The sequence below is a fragment of the Myripristis murdjan genome, chromosome 23 (genome assembly GCF_902150065.1).
Source record: "Myripristis murdjan chromosome 23, fMyrMur1.1, whole genome shotgun sequence".
Classification (NCBI taxonomy): Eukaryota; Metazoa; Chordata; class Actinopteri; order Holocentriformes; family Holocentridae; genus Myripristis; species Myripristis murdjan.
The window spans coordinates 27,157,349-27,171,710 of NC_044002.1; the positions used below are offsets into that span (position 1 = coordinate 27,157,349).

The 14,362-nt window shown below is 41.0% G+C and overlaps 1 protein-coding gene across 2 annotated transcripts in view; it reads right to left on the reverse strand.

Annotated features, from left to right (window-relative positions):
• Window positions 1–1,310: 1,310 nt before the first annotated feature.
• The window catches only part of LOC115355182 (receptor-type tyrosine-protein phosphatase beta-like), a 47,351-nt gene continuing 34,299 nt past the window's right edge, over window positions 1,311–14,362 (reverse strand). For both annotated transcript variants that reach the window (XM_030045888.1, XM_030045887.1), the window contains exons 27-40: window positions 14,262–14,362; window positions 13,391–13,497; window positions 13,167–13,272; window positions 10,369–10,449; window positions 10,041–10,058; window positions 9,217–9,298; window positions 8,439–8,529; window positions 7,429–7,505; window positions 7,198–7,332; window positions 5,994–6,116; window positions 5,028–5,191; window positions 4,054–4,189; window positions 3,717–3,837; window positions 1,311–2,466 (exon numbers count right to left, since the gene is read on the reverse strand). The exon at window positions 14,262–14,362 is cut by the window's right edge and continues 39 nt beyond it. In XM_030045888.1, the coding sequence (XP_029901748.1) occupies window positions 2,444–2,466; window positions 3,717–3,837; window positions 4,054–4,189; window positions 5,028–5,191; window positions 5,994–6,116; window positions 7,198–7,332; window positions 7,429–7,505; window positions 8,439–8,529; window positions 9,217–9,298; window positions 10,041–10,058; window positions 10,369–10,449; window positions 13,167–13,272; window positions 13,391–13,497; window positions 14,262–14,362 (1,365 nt within the window). In that variant the 3' untranslated portion in view covers window positions 1,311–2,443. The remainder of the gene's footprint in view (window positions 2,467–3,716; window positions 3,838–4,053; window positions 4,190–5,027; window positions 5,192–5,993; window positions 6,117–7,197; window positions 7,333–7,428; window positions 7,506–8,438; window positions 8,530–9,216; window positions 9,299–10,040; window positions 10,059–10,368; window positions 10,450–13,166; window positions 13,273–13,390; window positions 13,498–14,261) is intronic.

Below are 14,362 nucleotides of genomic sequence, written 5' to 3' on the forward strand. Positions count from 1 at the left end.
CACTTGTGGCTGTTGCTGTTTCTGTCTGGTTGCAATATCACACACACACACACACACACACACACACACACACACACACACACATACACAGATGTGTAAAGTATAGAGGTGTATTCTGAATCTAACACACCATCTGTACAAGTAAGAGGGAAAGTTTTTTTTAATAATCTGGTTAAAAATGACAAGAAAATGACCAGAACTGCTGTTAAAAAAGGAAGAAATTACAAAAAAAATATGAGAAATTTATCCAGTTACTAATCCAAAAAGACGAGAGATTGAACAGCTGCTAGTCTGTGATGTGAAGTTTGAATGCTGGGAGATGAATTCACATCATAACTTAAATAGCTTTACAGAAAGCGATTACAGTTTCTCCTAGTTTACACCGTCTGCGTGTTCTCTGTGTTCTCTGCAATGCAGTTACTTCACCGAGTATTTTATTGTGAAGGAACTGCATTTTCGAGCAATCAGTGTCTAAAGCTGCATTAGAGTAAAAAATGTTAAAAAATCAAACATTTTGCTGCAACCTCTGCTTCGACACAATGCTTCAATATTTTAATTGTAATAGCAGTGAAAATTGTGTATTCTTAAAAAAACAAACAAAAAACTGTAACGCAGTAACAGATGTGACGCTGTAACAGATGTGACGCTGTAAAAGACTGATGCTGTAACAGACTGACGCTGTAACAGATGTGGCGCTGTAACAGATGTGACGCTGTAAAAGACTGACGCTGTAACAGATGTGACGCTGTAACAGATGTGGCGCTGTAACAGATGTGACGCTGTAACAGATGTGACGCTGTAACAGATGTGGCGCTGTAACAGATGTGATGTAACAGACGCTGTAACAGTCGTGACGTTGCATGTGGGCTGTATGAGTTTTAGTTTGTTTCTTTTCGGCGGAGCGTTGAAAACGTGCTCACAGACATGTTTCAGCATTTTATTACAGATAAAAACAATATTGTTGTTGTCGTGTAGACCAGTGTTACTTCTGTCAACAATTATGATGCCAAAATATTTACGTCAACAGAAACATAACAATTTTGTCATGACGAGACGAGGCGGGACAACAACGTTACTCGGTGGTGTAGTGAACTTTCAGAATGCATTATCTCCTCCAGCTGTGCGTGCAATCTGTCTGCCAAAAGCTCCAAATATGAGCAATGCATCCTGTGGCTTGTTTGGTTGAGAATGTGCATTTGGTGCAGCCGCCGTGTGGCTACGCGCGGCGAACACGGCTGATATACTGTGACTAAGACTAATAAGCATTTTTGTCAAGACGACTAAGACTAAAATTCAAATGGCTGTCAAAATGAACTCTGGTGTAGACGCGAGACAAACTCAGCCGTCTGTAGTGACTCTCTGGATTTACTGACTCACTGTTTATTACACACTCGTGCATGTGAGGACTCTGCATACAAAATGCTTCACATCACAAAAACAGATGTCAGAAATATTCCAAAAACATAGATCCTTAAAATTTCTGTTATTTTCTGGGCAAAGCAGTTAAACTGTGTACTGGATTTATTTTCATCCATTAAAGCTCAGAGATATGTGACAAAAACAGGCATTCATCAGTTATATGAGCCGATTTTATTTGAGAAATATTAAAACTGCTGAACTCCAATTTGGCCGCCAGTAATGGTAACAATAATAATAACAACAGCAATTAAAATAATAATGTTAGTAAGTGATTCTACCTTGTATTCAGACTTATTTAGACCAAAATACATGATAAAAGACGGGCAAGTTAGGTTGAAATAAAATGTAAAAATGGGGATGAAATAAAATATGAAATCATGACGCTGAGGGAATGGATTTGTATTTTATTTCTAATATATTTATATGTTTGTTTTTAGAAAGAAACATCTTGTGTGCAGTTAGTACTTTAAAGTCTGAATACAAGACACGAGTTTACAGTGCTACGTGAGGAGCGCTTGATTTCACAAATTAAAACCCTGAAAATATGAAAATGTCCCACGTGGAGTGAGACCAGCCGAGCGCTCCTCGTGCTCAGGAAGAGGAGCTTCATGAGGAGAAACATTCAAGAACACAGATTCATCATCGTCATATAAAAACAAGAGTATTACATCAATATTTACATACAGCAATGAGTGTTACTTTTAAATAAACAGCTTATGTGGAGTAGTGAGTGTCGCTATAGAAACACAAATGGCTCTTTCCTTCCCTGTGCTTGTTGAGTTTGAGGAAACCGGCTGAGGACGCTCGCACGCTAAACTTCCCTTTGCTTCAACTGTCTGTCTGTTATTGATGCATTTAGCAGACACACGTGGATTCAATTCAATTATGGTTTGTTGTCTTTCTGATTTTGCTGAATTTCGTGGCAGTTTTGTCAAACGTGCAGCTAGCCGCCCCGCTAACGCACATGGCTGTGTGGATGGTGACTCGTTAGCATCGCAGGCTAACCCAGCAGCGTGCGTCCTCGTTAGCGTCCGGTGTACATGAAATCTGAGGAGAGAAAAACAAAAAAACAAAACAAACAAACAAACGTGAGCTTTGCTTTAGCGAGAACACGTCTCTCCACCTGACAACCTTCAGCTCAGTGCAGACAGAAGCAGCTTCTCATCAGCTCGGCAACTTTCTGTCAACTTTGCACAAACTTAGCATCGACTTAAAATCAACTTTATGTCAACTTTGTATTATCTAAGTACAAACATACTCCGACTTTGTATCAGTTTAACAACTTAAAATCAACTTTCTGTCAACTTTGTATTATCTAAGTACAAACATACTCCGACTTTGTATCAGTTTAACAACTTAAAATCAACTTTCTGTCAACATAGTTCAAACTTTACAAAAACTTTGTATCAGCTCTGAGTCAATATAGCACAAACTTCGTACCAACCGAAAACCTACTTCATATCAACTTTTATCAACTTTCATCAACTTTGTATCAACTTTATATTAACTTTATATTAACTTTGTACCCACTTATAACAACCCTTTATGAATTTAGCACAAACTTAGTATCAGCTCAAAATCAACTTAGTACCAACTCAGACCCACCTTAACATCATCTTCATGTCCTAATTAACCCAATTAACTAACTATACCAACTGTGTATCAACAAAGTACCAACTTAATATCAACTTCATAAACTTAGTACAAACGTGCACCACCTTCATGTCAACTTACACCAACGCTCAGTTTACATCAACATCAACTTCATATCAACCTGATTAACGTCGTACACGTGTAGCAACTTAGCAGCAGTCAGCTTCCTGTAAACGAACCAACTTTGTACTAAATCTGTTAAATCTGTCCAATTAGACACCAGCATGACTGGATTTTTTTTCTCTTTCATTTCTCATCTCTGACTGTTTACATGCCTTTGCCACCATCATAGATATTTTTATATCAGACAAATATATATCTGTCTAACTTTGACTGTATTTTGAAGTGATTCATTTTAATTTCAAATGTGTCTCAGGAGCCCTGCAGCAACTCAATCCAACTGATTCTCTCCTCTTTACTTTATTAATTTTTAGTCAGAGTTTGTTTCACAGTATAAACAGAAAAGTACAAAAAATGAAAAATAGCAAATATTCTCTGTGATGAAATACTAAAAAACCCTGTAACCCACCCAGCTGCTTCAACTGGCATTAGATGAGTTTACATCCCTGAATATGCACACTTATGCATGATATCTGTGTGTGTGTGTGTGTGTGTGTGTGTGTGTGTGTGTGTGTGTGTCTCACCTCGGCAGTACTCGGGGTTGAAGTTTTCATAGATGGGGTAGAGCGGGTTTTCTTGCTCACTGCGATGCTTCCTGGCTCTCAGAACGTCCCTCACACACTGGTGCAGGTATGAATACTGGCACTGCGACCCCCCCCCCCCCCACACACACACACACACACACATACACACACACACACACACACACAATGCGTCAAACACACAGGTATAAAGCTAAACTCTACAAAAGACAGCTGGACTGAATGTAAACAACTGACATAAGTACAATCTGTGTTGGTGTAAATGTGTGATTAGAGGGTCAGAGGTCACACACACACACACACACACACACACACACACCTCGGTCTGGACCATGTGGGAGCGGTGCAGGCGGAGGTCGAACACGCAGCCGTAAAGGTCGACGGTTCCCTTGGAGTCCAGCTGCTGCAGAGCCCGATCCAGAGCGATGAAGGTTCCTGTGCGACCGACACCGGCACTGACACGCACGCACGCACACACACACACACACACACACACACACACACACACACACACAGAGGTATGAATTTAGTCAGCTGTAAAGCAACTGCAGTGTTTATAAGAAAAGAGGAATTCCATCCGGCGGCTGTGAGCTGCAGTTCAGTGTTTGTCCAGCGGGGGCAGCACATGTGGGGCTCAATGCTATAAACTGATCAGTCTGTTTGATCCCAGATATTGATCAGTAACTGGACTGTTCCTGTCAATATTTCTAATGCAGACAGAATTATAATCTGAGGTGAGATTATTAATTAGAGGAGAGGTCAGATTATAACATTGTGTTGAAATAATCTCTCAGGCTTTTTTTGTATTGTGAAAATTTTTCTTGTGAATTAATTTTTTGCCAAAATTAGCCCTTTATAACCTGAGAAAATTTACCAGATTTCTTCCATTAACAGGTGTAACAGATCAGCAAAAAATTACCAGGAGAGTTTGTTTAAAGAATAAATAAATAAATAAAATGACAAAATTTAAAAAATAGGTTGCAAATAAAATCCCCCCCCAAAAAAAATTACCTGAAAATGTACAAGAAGTCTAATTATTAAAGTTACATTCAATATTAATATTTAATATATATTTAATATTTATGTGTATTCCTAATTTTGCTGAGGACCCTCTGGAGGCCCTTCCAGGGTCCTGGGTCCTGTTCATGTGGCTCTGTTCAGCCTCTGCAGCGCCCCCTGCAGGCGGGACATCTCCCTGTGCAGACTGGCTCTGCTCGGGGTTTGTAACAGTGCCACAGTGAACACACACACACACACACACACACACACACACACTCTCTCTCTCTGGTGTACCTGCAGTGCACGACGGTGGCCCCGGTGCTGGGCGATCTGTCCACGTAGTCCCGCACCGTCCGGACAAACTGGATGAGGGACTGCGTGCTCTCCGGGACGCCGTGGTCCGGCCACACCGTGTAGTGGAAGTGCCGCAGCACCCGGGGGTAACTGCAGCCGCTCTCCTGAAGCACACACACATACACACACACACACACACACACACACACACACACATCAGGCCCTGTCTCCACCTGGGGTCACAGCATGTCTCTGGTGAGCCGGGCACAAGAGGACAGATGTCAGTCCGTCCCTTCACCACGCGTTAACCTCATCGTTAACGCGTCACCTGTGTCAGTTCTTACAGGCTCAACCCGCTCACCTTCAGGCTCAGATTAAATTATTCCAGCGGCTTTGAGAGGCTCAGCTTCTCCGAGGCTCTGATATCAGAAGGACCAAAATTAAAAAACTAAAAACTCAAAACTCAGCCCAGAGGATGGTGACCTGACCACACATTCACACTGTCGTCTGTAATATTCCTGTAATGTTTCTGTAATATTCCTGTAAAGTTTTTGTAATATTCCTGTAATATTCCTGCAATGTTTCTGTAATATTCCTGTAATATTTCTGAAATATTTCTGTAATGTTTCTGTAATATTTCGGTAATATTCCTATAATATTTCAGTAACATTTCTGTCTTACTCCTGTTATATTTTTGTGGTATTTCTGTAATATTCCTGTAATATTCCTGTGGTAACTTTAGTTGTGAAAAACCACCTGCATGTTGTCAGCCCACATTTTAGATCAATACTGGCTAAATTAAGGAAATTTAAAAATGTACCTTAAATTAAAAAATACATTTTTAGACATTAATTATAGTGAGTGTGAAAATAAAAAGTCTAAAATCGCAATTTTGTAATACTGGATCACACTGGACACACACACACACACACAGTGGCACACACACACACACACACACACACACACCGAGGTGATCTTGAACTCCCTGATGGTCCACTCGGGCAGGACGGACTCGGACAGCATCTGGATCACCAGCTCGCCGTAATACAGAGGCTCTTTGTCCTCAGGCCAGTACTGGTCACACTTCACCTGCTCACACACACAGACACACACACACACACACACACACACACACACACACACACGGAAACATCCTGTTAGATCCTGCAGAACATTTTTTTTTTTTAATTTCTTGTCAAAAGATTTAAAACGTCTTTGCTGCTTTTCCTGTGAAAACTTTTCAAAATAAAATCAAGATATAATGTTTTCAGATCGTCTGCTGCTGCAAGAACACACTGTTCACCTCAAGCAGCGTCAGTTAACCTAATCTGACCTAATCTCATCTAATCTGCCGTAATCTCACCTAATCTGGTTTAATCTAATATACTGTAACAGAATATGTTTAACATCACATAAATATAACATAGTATAACACAATATAGTCTTCTTTATATATACATATGTGTGTGTATATATATATATATATATATATATATATATATATATATTTAACCTAATCTAAACTACACACTACTAAATTAATCTGTGCTAATGTAATGAGATTACTTTAATGTAACATAACAACATAACATTACATAATGTAATCTGATCTACTGTAAATCTGGTGTAATCTAATCTAGCCTCATGTAGTCTCATGATCAACTCTAATCTAATCTGATTCAATCTCATTTTCCCTACTACATTCTAATCTTTCTAAGGTTTCATCTAATCTAATTTACTTCTTTAATTAATCTAATCTAATCTGATGTCATCTAATGTTTCTTTCATTTTGATCTAATTTACTCAAATTTAATGTAAAATTTATTTCATACTAATCTGATCTAATCTAATTTAATCTGATCCAATGTAATTTAATCTGATCTGATCTGTTCTGATGTAATCTGATCCAATGTAATCTAATCTAATCTGACCTGTTCTGATGTAATCTGATCCAATGTAATCTAATCTAATCTGATCTGTTCTGATGTAATATGATCCAATGTAATATAATCTGATTTGATCTGACCTGTTCTGATGTAATCTGATCCATTGTAATCTAATCTAATCTGATCTAATCTGACCTGTTGTGATGTAATCTGCGGCTGCAGGTCAGTTTGATCTCTCTGTGATTTTGAACAAAACAAAGCGACACACACCGCCGCTGACTCACCCGCCCCTTCTCCACACACTGCGTTACCATGACGATGTTGTAGACGCCGTGCTCCCACACCATCCGCCAGAAATCGTCCTTGGTGCCGGGCAGCGGGCCCTGCGTGGCGATGTACTCCCTGCGGTAGTTATTGCCCTGCACACATACACACAGAGGGGGGTCAGAGTGTGTGTGAGCGTGTGTGTGTGTGTGTGTGTGTGTGTGAGCGTGTGTGTGTGTGTGTGGACGTACAGGCATGTAGCTGGCGTTGACATAGTCGGAGCACGGCTCGTCCTCCAGGTGGGACAGCTTCACTCGGGTCGAGTCGTCTGGACGGACGGAGCAGATCAGCTGTTAACGCTTAGCCACACGCTAGCTCGTCAATGCTTTTCAAATTAAAGGTATGCGACACAAAATGAGGACTGTTTAGACTCAACTAACAAAAGTTTAAAAATAAAAAACGCAACACAAATTGACAAAAAATATGTGTTCAACAGATAAACGGTTTCTTAAGGTTTTATTTTGAAAGTGTCGTGTGCTCGGAGGCTTCAGAATAATAATCACATCAATAAAGTAAAAATAAAATACAGGACAAAAGTACAAATCATGAGCTTTGGATTTTAGGCGAGTCAAAATGGTGTGGTTTGATTTTTTGTTTTTTGTTTTTAAATAAACTGATTTTAATTCAGGTTTTAACGATTTAAATACAATAAAAAAATAAATAGTACAATAGTAAATAAATCAGAGTTTATAGATATGCTGGGGTTCACTCCTCCTTCCCTCTCTCTCTCTCTCTCTCTCTCTGTGTGTGTGTGTGTGCTATGCCGCTGTTGCCATGGGAACAGCTGATATCCTGTTAATTAAAGCCCTTAACGAGGCTGCATCGCTCAGGCGAGCAGCGGCTGGGTTCCAGGTGGCTCGGTTTGGTTTTCCCACCTGAGCGCCGGAGGGAGGTGAGACCCCCTACCCAACACACACACACACACACAAACACACACACACACACACACACACACACACTCTGATCTGTGTTCAGTGACAGTGATTTCTGTGGACAGAAGAAGAACTCAGAGAGGATGTTGTGTCTCCATGTGGCTGCATGAGCTCTCTGGGTATCTATAATCAGTGAAATGATGTCAAGGTGACATGTGACGCTGATGTTTGTGAAAGGCGCCTGAACGTAGCCGCATTTAACCTGAGGACCCCCGAGGAGACCCTCCGGGGCCCCCAGGGGTCCCCGGACCACACGTTGCGGCACTCACATGGCAGGATGTTGTTGTAGCGGTTCTTCCCTCGGTTCTCCGGCACGCGGGCGGCGTCCATCGTCTGGTTCCGCCCCACGTCCTTCAGGTCCTGCAACAGAACACAAAGGTCCTGATGACATCATCCGAAGACATCACGCACACAAACTGCCTGATGACATCATCTGATGACATCACACACATCCAACACTCTCCACTTTGCTGCAGTTATTATTCTGGCTTCCTCTAACTGTTTTCTGCTGGGAGCCTCACACACCGACAGGGCCGGCACGTGACACACCGATCAGCCAGGAGGTGGCGCCACCCGCAAAACAAAACAACAAATAAACAAAAAACAAAAATACAAAAAATAAACAAAAATCACTTATCAGCCAGGAGGTGGCGCCACCCGCAAAAAAAAACAACAAGCAAACAAAAAACAAAAATACAAAAAATAAACAAAAATCACCGATCAGCAAGGAGGTGGCGCCACCCACAAAAAAACAACAACAAGCAAACAAAAAACAAAAATACAAAAAATAAACAAAAATCACCGATCAGCCAGGAGGTGGCGCCACCGGCAAAACACAACAAGAAAATAACAACGAAAACAAAAACAATTTTGTCTGATTAGATTTTGAATTTTAAAAACTGGACCAGGAGCGTCACGAGCCATGAGAAAGGGCCGAAGCTGTTCAGCGGAGAAAAGCTGCTGGTTTGAATCCCACAGCTGCTCTGAGGCGTCGGCCTGTAACCTCTGACCCTGAAGCTGCAGGGAAACCTCAGACGTCCCACTCACCTCGAACTCCTCGGACAGGAGGTAGTTGGAGTCGGCCTGCAGCTTGGTCAGGTGGGACTCGAAGTGACTCGCTTTGACGGGACTGGAAACAACAGGAGGCAGCCAGTTAGAGCCACATCTGCTTTTATTTTGAAAGGACATCTGCTGCTGTCTTAATGGAGGCGGTGCACAAAGTAAAGGGAGACCATACCGCTGCTCTCCACTGACTTTACACTGTGTGGCCTCTCACTCTGCTGCACTAACAAGGCTGGGAGAAACCTAAATCTATCCTAAATGATTTCCTAAATCAAAATCATGAATCCAGAATCCTGTTTTTATGATTCCAAACAGAAGAATCACATGCACACGCTCAGAATCACCAGGCTGGGAGCTGCAAGCTCTTAAGTCATATTTAACTGTTTTTAACTTTATTCACTAGTGTTTAAAGTAACTGTAGTAATATTTGCAGTAGTAGTTGCAGTATGTGCAGCAGCAGTAGTAGAAGTATTTGCAGTTGTGGTGGTATTTATAGTAGCTGTAGTAGTGTTTGCAGTGCTAGTAGCATGTGCAGTAGAAGTAGTAGTATTTTGAGCAGCTGTGGTAGTATTTGCAGTACTACTTGCAGTATTTACAGTCATAGTAGTATTTACAGTGGTAGCAGCAGTATTTGCTGTAGCAGTAGTATTTGCAGTAGTATTTGCAAATGCAGCAGTATTTGCAGTAGCAGTAGTATTTGCAGTAGCAACAGTATTTGCAGTAGTATTTGCAGTAGCAGTAGTATTTGCAGTAGTATTTGCAGTAGCAGTAGTATTTGCAGTAGTATTTGTAGTATCAGATGGTCTCACCTGGTGACTCGTCGGTTGCTGCAACAGAAGCAGATTCAGTCAGAGACACAGAGACTTGCTGAGTGAAACACACACACACACACACACACACACACACACACACACACACACACACACTGAAGATGCATACTAACTGTTTTGCGTGAGAGTAATCCCTCTCTGTCTGTCTCTATCACACTCTGCAGAGAGCAGATATATCGATCTAGCATCAGCAATGACTCATGTCACACACACACACACACACACTCACACACACGCACACACACACACACACACACACACACACACACACACACACACACACACACACACACTCACACACTCTTACCTCCTGACGCCCATATAAATCCCTGAAGTCGGCACCTCTTTCCACATACTCATCCTCACCACTGGGTTCTCCTGCACAGCCCTGCACACACACACACACACACACACACACACACACACACACACACACACACACAATCATAATTCTCAGCATGAGATTGATTTTCATGATGAGAACCTGTAACACTCGTTTATGTTGAGGGGAAATTTGCTCTGTGCAGAGCGACCAGGACTCGGGGGATTTCCCAGCACCTTGTGTTTGTGATGACACACCGAGTGACGCTCCGTGTTCACTTTGTTTCAAACGTCTTTTTTAGGCACCATCAGAAAATCGCAAGACACTTTCAAATGTGGTCGGTTCCTCACCGCTGTGTGGTTGAGCTTTGTTCAAAGCCACAGAACTTTATATTAATTTATAAATAGCAGAGATATGGAGGTTTCCAAAGGTCCCAAACATGAGCTGCTGAGTAGGATATGGAGCTAAAATGATACACAAGACATGAACATCTTTTCTATGTGATGTGAAAAATGTTATGAGGTACAAAACATAGAGTCCAATATTTCTGACTCTATTTCTGGATTATTTCACAGTTATGAATCTGCTGTGGAGAAAATAATCGTCCTGTGCGGCAGCTGTGAAGCTTTAAACAGCAGAGATATTAACAGGAATGTCCACTCCAGCTCTGTGGGTTGTTTCCAATAAATCAATAATCAAATTGATTGTGACTGATGATGACGGCGCTGAGCTGCAGTCTGAGGCCAGTAATCAGCTCTAATGTGATCACTGCTCTGCCGGGACGGACGCCAGCCGCCGATAAGCAGCTTATTAACCAGGGAGTGAGCGGCGCTGCGTTCACATGAAGAAGAACACCATGCTGATGGGAAACCGAGCCACCTGACCTCACAGCAACAACATCTACAACAACTACAACAGCAAAAACAACAACATCTACAAAAACTACAACAGCAGAAACAACAACATCTACAAAAACTACAACAACAGTAACTACAACAACAGCAACATCTACAACAACTACAACAGCAAAAAAACAACAGTAACCACAGCAACATCTACAAAAACTACAACAGCAGAAACAACAACAGTAACTACAACAGCAGCAACATCTACAAAAACTACAACAGCAGAAACAACAGTAACCTCAACAACAGCAACATCTACAAAAAATACAACAACAACTACAACAGCATCTACAACAACAACTACAACAGCAAAAAACAACAACAGTAACCACAGCAACAACATCTACAAAACTACAACAACAGCAGAAACATCTACAAAAACTACAACAGCAGAAACAACAACAGTAACTACAACAACAGCAACATCTACAAAAACTACAACAACAGAAACAACAGTAACTACAACAACAACAGCAACATCTACAAAAACTACAACAACAGAAGAAACAACAGTAACTACAACAACTACAGAAACTACAACAGCAAAAAACAACAGTAACTACAACAGCAGAAACAACATCTACAAAACTACAACAGCACCAACATCTACAAAAATTACACCAGTAACAACATCTACAACTACAATAGCTACAACAACAGCAACATCGACAACAACTATAACAACAGCAGAAACAGCTACAACAACAGCAACATCGACAACAGCAGAAACAGCTACAACAACAGCAACATCGACAACAGCAGAAACAGCTACAACAACAGCAACAATAACTATATAATAACTAACAACCACAACAACTTCTACAATAATAACTACAACAACAAAAACAACAACATCAGCAACTTTACAGCCACAAACTAGAGAGCGAGGCCGTTCAGAGGAGCTCTGCTTCTTTTTTGAGTTTTTGACACCAAATCAAAGTTTTTCTGTGGTGTTCCTCAGGGTCTGATGTGGGGTTCTGGAGGATTTCTGACCATGTTTATTAATTCCCCAGCGGTCAAAAATGGTTTCAATAATGCCCCAAATCTGGGTAACAAATGGTATCAACATCAAAATTGCTGCAACAACTTATGACACATATCCATCATGTCTATCCATCATGATGTTCCAACCCTTACACACTCTCAATAAATAACACAAACAGGTGCCTTATCAAAACACGATGCTTATTCCAGATTAATGACCAGAATATGAATAGAATAGATAGAATAGATAGAATTTATTTATTGTCTGACCCATATCTTGACACACGGAGCTGAGCTGCATCTCAGATTCATCTTCAGGTTCCAGCTTTCAGACGATGTTTATCACCTCTGTTTGGGTCTAAAGGAGGAGCCTGAGGTGCGAGGGCTTAATGTCTTCTTGTTTGTGTTGTAAAAACTTTTGAAGAATGAAGAATAAAAGTAGAATAAAACAACAAAACAGCATATCCAGTCTCATGTAATCTTTTTGAACTTCACTCATTTATTGTCTTGCTGTTTTATTTCCTCTGTGAATGTGTTTCGTCTTTGTTCATGTCACCGTCTCACGTTTCACTTCAGTTTCCACAAACATGAGATCACAGACGAACCGAGCGCATGGCGATGATGTTTATGCTTGATATTGAAAAGTGTGAAAAGTGTGTTTTCTGTTTTCACAGCAGATGAGAAGCTCTGGCCTGTCAGCCCTGAATCGTCTGACATGTAAAAGATGTTTTCATATGAGCTCAGCGCCTCGGGGCTGCCGAGGTTAAAATACACCAGCTAATGATCGCCAGGGGAGGAGAGGCCATCAGAGGCAGCCGCTCAAAGGTCAGGCTGTTCGGAAGCTGTGTGTGTGTGTGTGTGTGTGTGTGTGTGTGTGTGTGTGTGTGCACTCACACTTTGCGCAGCCTCTGTCTGTACACCAGCAGGGAGACGACAGCCACCATCATACCGATGAGGAACATGCCAGCACTCAGACCCTCAACCACGCCACCTAGAGGCTCTGAGGGGGAACAGAATGGTCAGCCTGTGTGTGTGTGTGTGAATGTGTGTGTGTGTGTGTGTGTGTGTGTGTGTGTGTGTGTGTGTGTGTGTGTGTGTGTGTGTGTGTGTGCACTCACCGGCGTGCGTCCTGAGCGGTGTGGACAGGTAGGTGTCGGTGAACAGAGGCTGAGGAAACTCTCGGTGGTTTTCATCGAACAGCCTGGTGAAGGCACGCACACTGAGCCTGCACACACACACACACACACACACACACACACACACAATCATCTGATGTGTACTTCGATTTTCAGCTTAAAGTTTGTTTGTATTTATCTCTGTAAGACTAAAAAAAATAAAAATAAATAAATACTGTATGTATGTCGACCGGTGGGCTAATCACAGGCAATCAGAAAATCAGAATCAGAAATATTTTATTGACAGGGGTAAATTGGGTGATACTGTTTCTAAATTTTATTGATTAACTAACTAAATTTACAAATGCAAATCAGCTCGAATGAATTATAAAGTAAATATCTGATAATCAAAACGTGGGAGAGAAATTCTGGTGTATTGATCTTTCATACGCAGTTGGATCAGGATGAGTTGCAAAACTGACCAAATAAGTAAACATATAAACCCCATGTACAGTCATGTGACTATGGGGAAATTACCTGATACGCCAAAACGTGACAGCTTTAAAAGTTTTACTGATTTTCATGTTGGTAAAACAATAAAAATGAATAAAATATAAATAAAAATTAAATAAAACAATACAAAATATTATAAAATAAAAACAATTGAAAAATAATGACATAAAATAACGGTACTCATGCTCTAGTCCTGATTTCATTTATTTAAATTTTAAATATAAAAAAAACGTTATTTTTATTGATGTTCATGTTGATAAAATAAAATAAAACAAAACAACAGTATGGTCTCGATTTGACTGTAAAATATCAAAACATCACCACAGACCACAGCCGGGGATTCTGGGTATTGTAGTTCTACCTGTAGGAGGTTTTGGCTTTCAGTGGCCCATCACAGAAGTCGCCGTAGCTGTCGCTCACGTAGATGTCGCCATCGTCACGGTAACGATCACAGGCCCCGCC